Raw genomic sequence first — 12525 nt, 5'->3', positions numbered from 1 at the left:
TGCAATATTTTTCTTAACAATTTTTCCAATTTACGATAATAAATCATTTTTACATTATAATCTCCACATATTTTATGTAGATAAAAATCTAAATATATTGCGGCGCTAAATTTTTATAGAATGTAGTTACAAGGGATAATATTTAACATACAAAATGCCTACGATAGACTTGTTAAGAGAATCAAATCTGTAAAGAACATCACAAATGATTTTTTATATAATAATTCCATGAATGAACTTATACCATATAATTGAAAATGAAAACTGTTATATTAAGTTTATAAAAAAATTATATTTTGTCTTTAGAACAATATTATATAAAGTTTCATAAGTATATTGTATACAAGTAATCTTTTTTCTAATATACATATGAGAAACAAATTTCTCTTTATCTTCTCATCGTTATAATCTGATTGAATATAAAAAAATAAATAGAATGATGTCGAAATAGTATAATGTCTAAAATACAGATTTCTTTCTCTTTGTTTTTATATACATTCTAAGTGTCGTATAATAGAGTATCGTAGAATTTATTTAATAACAATTTCTTCAACAACGCAATTTCTAGAAATTACTATCTACAGGAACGTATGGACTAATTTCTCTTCCAATTTTTCTTCCGACATATTATTTTAAAAGAACGTCGAGTTTTTTAATTGCTTGCAAATACTACCGGTGGTAGTTGAGCAACTTTCTATTATATTCCCATATGTAAATAAACATCTCACACATATATTACTTTTGTACAATATGATCAATTTCAAGGCAATGCTTTTTTTCTCTTTGAAGATAAAGCAAAAGTCGTAATTAAATTATTGTACAAGTATCTATGTGGTTAGTAGATTTCACACACTTGAACTTAATAAATAAGGAAATAACTATTATTTTTTTAAACAAACACTCAAGACTTTCTCTCTTTACATATTTTAGCAAATGAAATTGTATCTACTGAAGCGATATATTGTAAATTGTTGAGAATGCATATTACAAGATGCTATATGGTATATACTATGATTCATTATATTATGTGCATTAATTTGTTTCTAATCAATTTTAAAAAGTAAAACAAAGTCGTCATTGGAAAAAAAATATTTCACAAAATAATTTTAAAAATATATCTTTTGTAAATGAATAAAGTTATCATGTGCGAGAATGTTGCAAAAAAAAAGAAAATCGTTAGAGAGATTGACGAACTCGAGGTTGTGCCCATTCTACAAAATCGTCGATTAACACAGGCCAAGCACCTTCTTCATCATAATTACTCATATCCGAATTGATCATAAGTGCAAAGTCTAATAATAAGTTCCATGTGTCTTTTGGAATTGATCTTTTATGATGTTCCTAGAATACATCAGTTTATTATTTTAAAATGACTTATTAAAAAAGTAAATTCAAAAGCAATATCCAAAATTTACTTACCTGTAAGAATTGACACCATAATTGAAGAAATTTAAATTTATCGTCTAATACAATGTTCCAATACGCAATTGCCATATCCAAATCTAAGCCTTTCTGTCCCGCATTTTTTGCATAATTAAATGTAAAATGATAAAAATCCTTGAATTTTAGAGGATCCCTTAAATCATTTTCTAAACTACCTAATCGTGCTTTTAGCTTATCTATACTATCCACACTGAAAATAATTATGAAAATAGTTATAGTTTGTATACATGCTTGATGATAAAAAATGTAAGACACATTCACAGCACATTCATTTTTTATTCAACCATCACAGATATATATCAAAGAAGTTAATATTTACCCTAAGTCCACCATTCCATTCATAAACTCTTCTTTAGTAAATTCACATTGTGTTTCAGCACGAAATTTCCACGCAATGATTAGAACTAATTTACTCTCAGGACTTAGATTCAAGTCATCAAGAAATTTCATGATACCATCCGCGGTAATTTTATTAGGTTCACTTGGATCTATAAGATAATAATTATAATTGTAATATAATTGTTTATTAACATTAAACACATAAATAATAAACTACTGAATTCTTACTAATATATTATAATATATTATAATAATCCTACCTTGGTATTTGCTATACAATATTTCCAATTTCTTTTTGTCAACAGAATTTTTCGGTTCTTTGTAATAAGCTTCTGGATTTTGGAAGTAATTATCACTAGCGAGATCCAATTTCCAATCATTTTGGGCTAAACAATATATCGCAGTTTGCTCTCCAGTTTGTGTAAATGTTATAAATTTTTTCACTTTGTCCCTTTGTGAAAATTTTAACTTATGCTGCAACAATAAAGAAAATGATGAATGCTACAAACTCTTTTATCATTAATTTAAAAATAAAAAAGTAACAGTAGGTAAAAATGAAAGCGATACCAATACGATTCTCAAGCTCATTATGTTATATATATATATAATTATGTTATAATTAAAATACATGCCAATAGAATATTTTATAATCTTAATTCAAGCAGTTATCTTGGCTGTCTGAAAGTCATATATGCAAAAATGACAGCTTGTATATCATTCAAAACACACTATGATATGTCGAGAAGGTTTTGCATTGCATCAGAGATCATTTTAACACAACCATATTTTTAAAGTTGGGAGATAGCGGGGGGGAAGCAACACAAAGTGAAATTTCGCGTTGCTCCATCGTCTCAGATGATGAGGTCGACGTGAATGTGAAAAACATCATTATAATGCGAGGGATAGGTTATTCTAAAAACTCAAAAACGAAGGTTCAAAACTCCGGGATGAGGAGACAGACCGATTGATCGAATAACGCGACACAAGCATCATCTTATCGGTGTATAATCACACTTTTCTGGAATGCTTACCATTTTCCGGCTAATTTTAGGCCCCCGAAAGCCAAAATATTATTCCCCTCGCACTACGCTTGACATGGACATTGCATGAACATGCGCATGTTCGACGAAGACCTCGAGAGACGCGAATACATCATGCGGATGCGCAACGTGTCGTCGCGAGTCGCGATGTGCCACCAAACGTCGCTGGAGTAAACCAGGATACGAGAGGACTGGAGGCGACGACGAGCGGGCTGTTCGAACTTGATTGACGCGACATCAAATGCGACTGAATGCGAGGAATTAAGGAGAAACCAGAAGAGATCGTCGAGTCTTTCCGAATCTCGAAAAATAAATTGACGTGGATAACTCTGATCAACTCTGATACTCCCGGACAGCTGCTCATGGTTCGCCATGCTATTTCACATTTTCGGCATGCGATCTTGGGAGCATTGGGTGAATCGGTAGTATACGTTATATTCCGCTGGGTCTTACGAGAGTGGAGATATCAGACGACGTACGCGAATGAGACGCATCTCGGGATTAATCTCAATGTTCTCGATGCGATCGCGGGCGACGTAGAATGTGACTCTGTCAAAAGTCCTCGTGGCTTGTTATTCCGGCTCGTGATTTTTTTCAATCCGGATAGCAGAGAAACAGAGGAGACCATGAGGTTGCGTAGGTTACTGACACGATGATATGGTCTGATAAAGTCATCTCCAGGTTTAATTTCTACATCGATTTCTAGTGTGGACAGGTACTGGTGTCAATAATATAATTTGCGTGTCCTTTGTCCTTTAAATTAACTAAATTGTGAGAAATTATGGATGAAAAATGTTTTTATCATATGCAAAATGAAATAAAAACTCATGAGGTTACTTTAATATCTGTATAACATATTACTTACAGAAATCCAAGAAAATGCTAGATGAAAATATCCAGAATTTATTATTAGACAGATGAAAATACTTAGCAATATAATCATGGTAGGAAATACTTATGAGGCACTTCCGTTCTATCACAGTGGAACAGGGAGGGAGATGTGCCAATGGTTGACACACATCAAATTGTCAAGGATAATCATTTTGACATCTATAGTCTTATTTATTGTGCCATTATTTACACATTACTATTTATCTAAGGTATAATTAAAGAAGAAAATTTAGCTTTTAAAAATTATTTCCTCCAGAATGCATTACATTAACTTTGAGTTGACTTTCAGGTAGAATCAGATGTTCCAGATAGGGATATGTATAGAACATTCTCAACTTTGGAGGCTTTTGAGGATTTCACATCCATGAAAGCGTCACAGCTAAAGATGAGAATAGAAGAAATGTTTCGTATAAAAATTTCAGTGAGCAATGAATTGAGAGATCTGAGCGCAAAGAGACAAAGACTTCAGAGCGAAGTTAATAGCTTGACGCAAAAGATAGACGAGCTGAAGCAAGAGTTACTGCATCAGCAAACAGATCTTGATAGATTAAAAATAAGTGTAGAACAAGCACAGGTAGCACAGAAAGAAGCAGTGGAAAGAAACACGCCTGAATTAGCACCACCTAAGAGAATATTGATTAACACTCTGCCAATTGTATTACCTAGCACAAATCCACGATCATGTAGAATGTACAATTGTTTCGATCACAGTCGATGTGCACTGACAAGTGGTTTTCCTGTGTACTTGTATGATCCAGATCAATTTTCGGTAGTTAGTCCAGGATGGGATGTAGATGGTTTCTTAAAAACGACTATTAAACAAACGTTAGGTATGTATTTAGGATATAAATAAATATATATTACAACAAAGTAAACAGGATTGTATTTAAAAACATCTTTTGCATTATGAAATATTTATCTGTGATAAAACTTGTTATAAAAAAAATTGATTGTAGGATATAATCCACATCTTACTAGAAATCCAGCTGAGGCATGTGTTTACATAGTTTTAATTGGTGAAGCATTAAGCCTCCATCAAAAGCGTAATCAACGTCATAATAAAGCTTTAGATATAAAGAAATTACAAGCACTTCCCTATTGGGGTGGAGACGGTAGAAATCATATATTATTAAATCTTGCACGTAGAGATTTATCTGCAGATTCTGGAAATATTTTTAGTAATCTAGATACTGGCAGAGCGATAGTAGTACAGTCAACATTTTATAGAAACCAATTTCGTGATGATTTCGATTTAATTGTTCCACCAATTCTGGGACCACCTGGCGGAGATGTTTGGCAAGAATGCGCGCAAATGTTACCTGCAAGAAGGAAATATTTGCTGTCATTCCAAGGAGAAATGAGGACTTTTATGGGCACAGCGATGACATATCAGATTGATGACGCAGATATAGATCTGGAAAAATTGATAATTGATGATAATAATATAGATGCATTTATTATTCAACATTTAAAAGATATGAGCAATGGAATAACTTTGGATAAATTTTTTATTCAATTTGAATGTATACCAGCTTCTATGGAGAGTAAGCCTGTGGAAACGCTTGATTGGTCTCTTTGCGGAACTGATTCATCCAGAAGAGCTATATTAAAAGAATCAACATTTGCATTGATCTTAGCTCCCAGCAATGCTACATTATTGACTACTTCGTTTATGCAAGCGAGATTGTACGAAGCATTGCGAGCTGGATCAATACCAGTCATTCTTGGTGGTGATCAGATTTTGCTTAATTATAACGAAGTTGTTGATTGGAGGAGAGCAGTTATTTTCCTACCTAAGGTAATTTTTATAGTAATTATATTATATTATACTATATTATATTATATTATATTATATTTGGTAATAAATTACCAAATTTATTTTTTAATTATTGAAATAAAATTAATAGAATTATATCATTATTTAGGCTAGAGTGACTGAAATGCACTTTTTACTGCGCGCTGTTCCTGACAACGACCTTTTGACTATTCGGAGACAAGGTAGATTAATATGGGAACGTTATATGAGTACTGCTCAAGGTGTAGTAGATACGACTATAGCAGTAATAAGAGACAGACTTGGTATACCTCCACTACCAGCGTCTCAAACACCCAGTCCTAGTGTTTTTAACGAAAGTTTTGTGGTATGTATTTTAATATGACATGCTTTTCTTATTGAAGTATGTATTTATATATTTTAACATGAAAAACACATTTAATTTTATAATTTACATTATTTTTTGAAGCCTTTAAAATCGGATGCCATTATTGCCGAACCTGAAGCTGAAGAAAGTTTAGGTCCTTTAGAACCGCCATATCCATCTCCTGCTTTCAAGAGAAATTATACAACACTATTAATTCAAAATCATGAAATTTGGAATGATTGGATGGATCCATTTAATTTGTATCCACAATTACCTTTTGATACTGTTCTTCCCAGTGACGCTAAATTTCTTGGTAAAATCATTATTTTAGAAATTATTCTACGAGAGTTATATGTTATATTTATATTGCTTTTTTTATTTTTTTATAGGTTCAGAAGTTGGCTTTCGACCTATTGGTAAAGGTGCTGGAGGTGCTGGAAAAGAATTTAGTGAATCATTAGGAGGAAATTATCCAAGAGAACAATTTACAATTGTCATGTTAACTTATGAAAGAGAACAAGTTCTTATAAATTCATTGGCGCGTCTTTATGGTTTGCCTTATTTAAACAAGGTACTTGTAGTATGGAATAGTCCAAAACCTCCTGTAGAAGATCTCAAGTGGCCTGATATCGGCGTTCCTATACATGTAATTTTAACATACAATTTATTATTTATAGTATTTTTATAGTATTTTATAATATTTTATAGTATTTTATAGTATTTTATAGTATTTATAGTATTTTTATTTATTTTTAAAAGTTACACATTAAAATATATTTTTCAAATATGTTCGAACAGGTTATAAAAGCTCCAAGAAATAGTTTGAATAATAGATTCCTGCCATTTGATGCAATTGAGACAGAAGCCGTCCTTTCTATTGATGATGATGCTCATTTGAGACATGATGAAATCATGTTTGGTTTTAGGTAAGTCAATTTTTCAGTCTTTTTATTTGAATATACTTTTGTTATTTATTAATGTACATCTTTAGAGTGTGGAGGGAACATCGAGATCGTGTAGTCGGATTCCCTGGTCGATTTCATGCATGGGACCAGAATTATCACAACGCTTGGAATTACAATTCTAATTACTCTTGCGAGCTATCCATGGTTTTAACTGGGGCTGCTTTCATTCATAAACATTATACATATCTGTACACACATTGGTTACCACAAGCAATAAGAGATAAAGTTGATGAATATATGAATTGTGAGGACATTGCAATGAATTTTTTAATATCTCATCTTACAAGGAAACCACCAGTTAAAGTAAGACATTATACATATATTTTAAAGAGAAGATATTCATTATTCTTATGAATATTATAAATCAAAATTTTTTAATTTTTTAATTCAGATTTTATAAAAATTCTGCAATTATATATTACAACTTAAACATTTTGTAATATAATATTTCTGTTTACATTTTAATCAATTGAACTTGGAAAATTTATGTAAATATATTAATATATGATACAATGACATTAAAATATTTGTTTCTTTATTAGGTAACATCACGTTGGACATTTAGATGTCCTGGTTGTCCAGTTTCACTTTCAGAAGATGATACTCATTTTCAAGAAAGACATAAATGTATTAATTTCTTTTCACAGGTAAAAAGATCTATTGTTAATTATTTTTACATTTTTCTTATTACATTTAAGTATTCTAAATTATTATTATTATCGTTTAAATAAATTCGTCAATTTTATTCAGTATAATGATTTTAGGTTTTCGGCTATATGCCTCTATTGAATACACAGTATCGAGCTGATTCGATATTGTTTAAGACACGAATACCACATGATAAGCAAAAATGTTTCAAGTTTATATGAAAAGGAGATACATTAAAATTTTTGTGTAAATAATGTAGAATAGAATTTGTAACGATTTTGATATAATTTTTTGCAGCTCATAACTTAAGAACTATTATATTATGTCGAATATTTCACAGAACACATATAGAAAACACAAGGTATAGTAATAAGGTATAGTAGTAAGAGTTAATTATAATAAGTCAAAATGTTATTAAACTATGTTAAATTCACTGATTAAGAAGTAGACAAATATTAAATGTTACTAATATTTTTTTCAGTTTTTATAAAACATTTAATAATAGATGATGATTACAAATGATCAAAATAATTCTATGAGTAATATTAGATGAAGTGAATATGTAATTGTAAATAATTCTTTTTAGCTTTCTAGCTTTTCTTTAAATATTTAATATTTTAGAAAAATATTCATTTTGTAAATATATTAATATTAATGTGCTATGCATATATTAATATACTATATAGTAGTTTACTACACATATTAATATACTCTATAAGTGCACTAAAATATAATTTACTTTAATACGCTATATTGCGATAGTGTATTAATAAATTACTGCCTATTAGATTTATAATAATGTACATACATATCTAAGATCAATAATTAAAAAATAATTTTTAAATAAATGAACAAAATTATATTTTACGTATTTATGTCCAGTAATGATTATTTATTATTATGTAAATAACAATTTATGTTTATATAATTAAAAATTAAATTTGATAATTAAATTTCATAAAGGCTGGAAGGAATAAATATAATAACATAAAACAATTTATTCTAAAAGTTTACACTGATTTTTCTATTGATAAATGTCAATTTTTATTAAAAATATGTTGTATACGAAGATCACTTGTATATTTGAACGAATCTTTATATTTTTTTTTAAATTCTAAGAATCTTAATAATCTTAATAATCGATTGCTTTAAAATTGACAGAAACATCACATATAGATATTTCGATTTGTTTGTATAATCTAATAACTCATAATATATAAACTGTACATACTTATTTTTTATTTCCAGAATATTAACATATAAAATATGAAAACATCCCAGATAACACATTGAGACATAAGACATTTTATATCTCTTTTTTGGATACTTCGTGTTATCTGGAATGTCTATTTAAATTTATGTTTAGCATATAAAAAAATACATTTATTATAATAATTTTGTATATATTATAATTGATTACAAATTAGGGAACAATTATGTGCAAAAGATTAATTTTATGTGCAACAGATTGTTTTTTACATACAAGAGTTTTAAATTAATTTTATAATTATTTTTTTAGATTATTTTAAAATTACATATAAAATTTGATAAATTTTAAATACAGTCTGCTTGTCTATAATAAGTAAATAACAGTATAAATAAATACGATGTGTTTTATAGACTGCATAGAATAAAGTTTATCATATTGATATTAATAAAATTATATTTCATGAAGAAATGTTACATGGAATATGTATATAGATAGTAAATGACTAATATTTTTGAAGTAAACCAATATTTTGAAGTAAAATTTTTTTTCTTAATGCATTAAACTTTCAAAATTCTATCTCAGGTGCAAACAAATTTCAAGTTGATGTGACAAGTGATCATTCTTGTCTGTATTATGAAAAGAATCAGTTATAAATTATAAAAAAAATTAAGTTTCAAATTTTTTTAGATTTTTTGTATTTTTTTATATCTTTAGCATATTATGTTTTATTTTCATGTAAAAAAAAAGTTAATTATATCATTTTATTATTATATACATTTTCTATGTAATCAATATGTGCCAAATTTTTTTATAACTGTGTGTATGAGATAATATTAATTACACAAGTTTCTAGCTATATCTGTAATATCTATACCTAAATATTTCTAAGAAATTTATTAATTATTGTATGACACAGTTAAGTAGATTATTCTTATAGTAAGTGTAATTGCTAAGCGATGTAATATTGTAATGAATTCTGTACAACAAATAAGTGATGTAAAAGATTTTTCTGTATGACATAGTTAAGTAGATTATTCTTATAGTAAGTGTAATTGCTAAGCGATGTAATATTGTAATGAATTCTGTACAACAAATAAGTGATGTAAAAGATTTTTCTGTACATGCTTTGTATTATTATTTTATATATTATGTCGTGCAAATGTATATCATAGATATATCTTAATTTCTTACTTATTCACGTAATACGAAGATCTGATTAGATTATTTTACAAATAAAAGAAACATTTATTCAACAGATAAATTAATGACTGATATATAAATGTGCGACGACAGAAATAATAGATTAAAATGTATTGCGTTTTCTGCAATATATGTACATTTTTTTTACACTTTCAACATCTGCTATTCTAGTTTAAAAGAATATTTTGCATGTAAATAATTGTTTACAATCATTTTTTATAAGACAAAATATCTCATATTTTTCATTGTTTTATCCTCCTAAAAATAGCAGGTAGTAAATGTTGATCCTTCCTATATTAAGCCAGATCTACATAAGACGCAGGACGCAGGATGCGAAAGTTGAAGTTCATCTAACTTTCTGCGTCCTGTGTTTTGCGTCCCACAATCATATTATGATTAAAATACGTTAGATTAGTTTCTAGTTTTGCGATTCTTGCGATCCGCGTTCTGCGTCTTATGTAGATCGAGTTTTAGACATTGGCTGCGTTCTGATATTCGCTGCCAGTACTGAAAATCCAATAGTATATACGTTATGTGCACTATAGATTTTTTAATAGTAAATAACGGAACGCAACCATTGTCTGACGCATAGTAGTAAACACGCCAGCAGTAGTTGTTACATGTATGTAGTCAGACATGCACTGGCAGTAGTATCATATCTGCGCGCTGCGCAGTCAAAAGTAGCGCACTATAAGTTTGCATCGAACGAACTACATTTATACTGTTCACAATGACTTTGATATCGTCACATATTTATAATTCGTATATACACAATAAATTCATAATTATAATGAATAGCGCATTAATTACGCATTGCAGATAAAGCATTTAATACAACGGTCAAAAAGAGATCAGCTTCTCCCATTTATTCGATTTTGATTTCCAAAATAGTTATGTATGCTACTTATTAAAATTGTTCTAATTGAAGAATAAGAATCCATTGATTTTAATATATTTGGATCGAATTTTAATTTTAGAGAGATATGAGCATTATTGCATCATCGTAGTAATTTCTTCGCGACATTTTGATTGTTTGCTCGAAGTCGTCCGCATTTTATCGAAAAGAAAAAAAAAGTTCTCGACATCATTCTATATGCAATCACGTTGTGGGTATACGAAACTCTGGCAATGTTGAAGGAATGGTAGTCGACCGGTTGCCCGATGACGCGCTTTGGCCATCAGAAGTTTCTGCCATTAGAAGTCGCATGTCGGAACACGATTCCCGGAAAGTGATTTCGAGAATCCCATGTGAAATTATACGAATAGCCACGGTAACTATATAGCATACATCGTATATGCTTCAGTTTATGCTCTTGCTTTCGTATTATGTGTTCCATTTTCCAATGCGAAATGGAAAATGTGAAAATTATGCATCTTTTATGTAGCGTTAAATATTTTTTTTACTAATTCTTCGTAGATTTTTATGTTATAATGGAAAGATTGCACAATGATGGAGCCGAGTTTATGGGCGTTTTCTGGCATTACGATTTTGGCTTTTACGTGGCTGCTGAAATCAGATCTGCCTTACGTGCGCAAGATAAAACTGAATGAAATCTGAATGACTCTTAATTCTACAATCACCGATAGTATTTCATTCGAACTACTGAAAATGCCAATATGGTGATCTTCTATCTTTATTTTCGGTTAGTAAAAAGTTATTTTAATATTATTATATTGTTAGAATTATTTAAATTCATGTATTTTTTCAATATTCTGTATATTTAATATAAAAAAATTATTTTGGTATTATTTAACATATCGCTTAGTAAATAATAACTGAATTTGAGTTAAATTTAAGTAATACATTTTAATAAGTTGAATTGTTTAACTTCATTGTTTTAAATTAACGACATATTAAATAGCAGTAGCGATCTTTATGAAAAAATATGATTGAGTCAATAGTTATCATTAGTTCCCAAACAGAATTTAATAAATCAAAAATAGTTGTTAATATTCAGTCAGTAAAATTTTAATCTTTGGAAAATCTTAATCTTTTCATTTAGAAAGAAATATATTTTAACTGTATATGTTCCATTTTTTTTACATTTCTTCTTCTTCTTATCGAAAGTCTATAGATTTGTTTTACCCAATTCGGTTACTCTCTTGGAACGCAGATGATCAACTGTCTTTCCATCTTTTATGCGGGCATCTCGGTTTTTTTATATTTATTGATCAGATATGGATCACTATACTCCACCTACAGAAATAATTAAAAATAATTCAACTTAGGTACAATTTGACATTATAATTCTTATTTTTCTGAATAATTTTTCTGGTTCTTAACAGGATCCGTTTTTAAATACAGCGCCACGTTAAAGTTTGCGCCAGATTGGTCCACTCGGCGATCAATACGGCATTTTCCGCGACGTAAGTCGCGTCCCTTTTGCTCATTGGTCAGAACATACGCCGCAATCCCATTATTTATTAAGTTCGCGCGAAGATGCGATATTCGTCAGACATCATCTGTCACTGAGCGATTGTGAAATGTATGAAATGTGATCGACGCAGATTAATTACGATTGTATGAATCCGGAGTGTATCGCTGCTCGAATGACTGTCGCGCTTGTCTTTCTATTTTCCCCTCTTTAGCATTGTTCGTCACATATGTGAAACTGGAATTTGTATGCATCAGATGTATATAGAGTGCT

General features: G+C 29.4%; 2 protein-coding genes across 2 annotated transcripts; one reads left to right on the top strand and one right to left on the bottom strand.

Annotated features, from left to right (window-relative positions):
• Nucleotides 1-1176: 1176 nt before the first annotated feature.
• LOC105622849 (DCN1-like protein 1) lies at nt 1177-2370 on the bottom strand. The gene is made up of 5 exons (XM_012204264.1): nt 2350-2370; nt 2043-2283; nt 1763-1931; nt 1420-1633; nt 1177-1341 (listed from the first exon to the last, which is right to left on the bottom strand). The coding sequence occupies exons 1-5, from the start codon at nt 2368-2370 to the stop codon at nt 1177-1179; spliced, it is 810 nt and encodes a 269-aa protein (XP_012059654.1).
• A 1393-nt stretch (nt 2371-3763) lies between these two features.
• Nucleotides 3764-7688, top strand: LOC105620069 (exostosin-3). The gene is made up of 10 exons (XM_012201581.1): nt 3764-3922; nt 4003-4543; nt 4670-5511; nt 5639-5854; nt 5957-6167; nt 6244-6500; nt 6653-6780; nt 6846-7122; nt 7362-7466; nt 7584-7688. Exons 1-10 carry the CDS (start codon nt 3764-3766, stop codon nt 7686-7688), a joined length of 2841 nt encoding a protein of 946 aa, XP_012056971.1.
• The last annotated feature ends 4837 nt before the right edge of the window (nt 7689-12525 follow it).

This window comes from Atta cephalotes, assembly GCF_000143395.1.
Source record: "Atta cephalotes unplaced genomic scaffold scaffold00002, whole genome shotgun sequence".
Taxonomy (NCBI): Eukaryota; Metazoa; Arthropoda; class Insecta; order Hymenoptera; family Formicidae; genus Atta; species Atta cephalotes.
This window is presented reverse-complemented; position numbering and strand designations above follow the sequence as displayed.

Excerpts from the sequence above, each read along its gene's own strand:
- LOC105622849 (XM_012204264.1), bottom strand. The coding sequence starts at position 2,370 with ATGAGCTTGAGAATCGTATTG. Across the intron at positions 1,932-2,042 it reads ATTGTATAGCAAATACCAAG|ATCCAAGTGAACCTAATAAA; the intron begins GTAGGATTATTA and ends ATTATCTTATAG. Across the intron at positions 1,342-1,419 it reads TATGGTGTCAATTCTTACAG|GAACATCATAAAAGATCAAT; the intron begins GTAAGTAAATTT and ends GATGTATTCTAG.
- LOC105620069 (XM_012201581.1), top strand. The coding sequence starts at position 3,764 with ATGGTAGGAAATACTTATGAGGCACTTCCGTTCTATCACAGTGGAACA. Across the intron at positions 5,512-5,638 it reads CAGTTATTTTCCTACCTAAG|GCTAGAGTGACTGAAATGCA; the intron begins GTAATTTTTATA and ends ATCATTATTTAG. Across the intron at positions 7,467-7,583 it reads GTATTAATTTCTTTTCACAG|GTTTTCGGCTATATGCCTCT; the intron begins GTAAAAAGATCT and ends TAATGATTTTAG.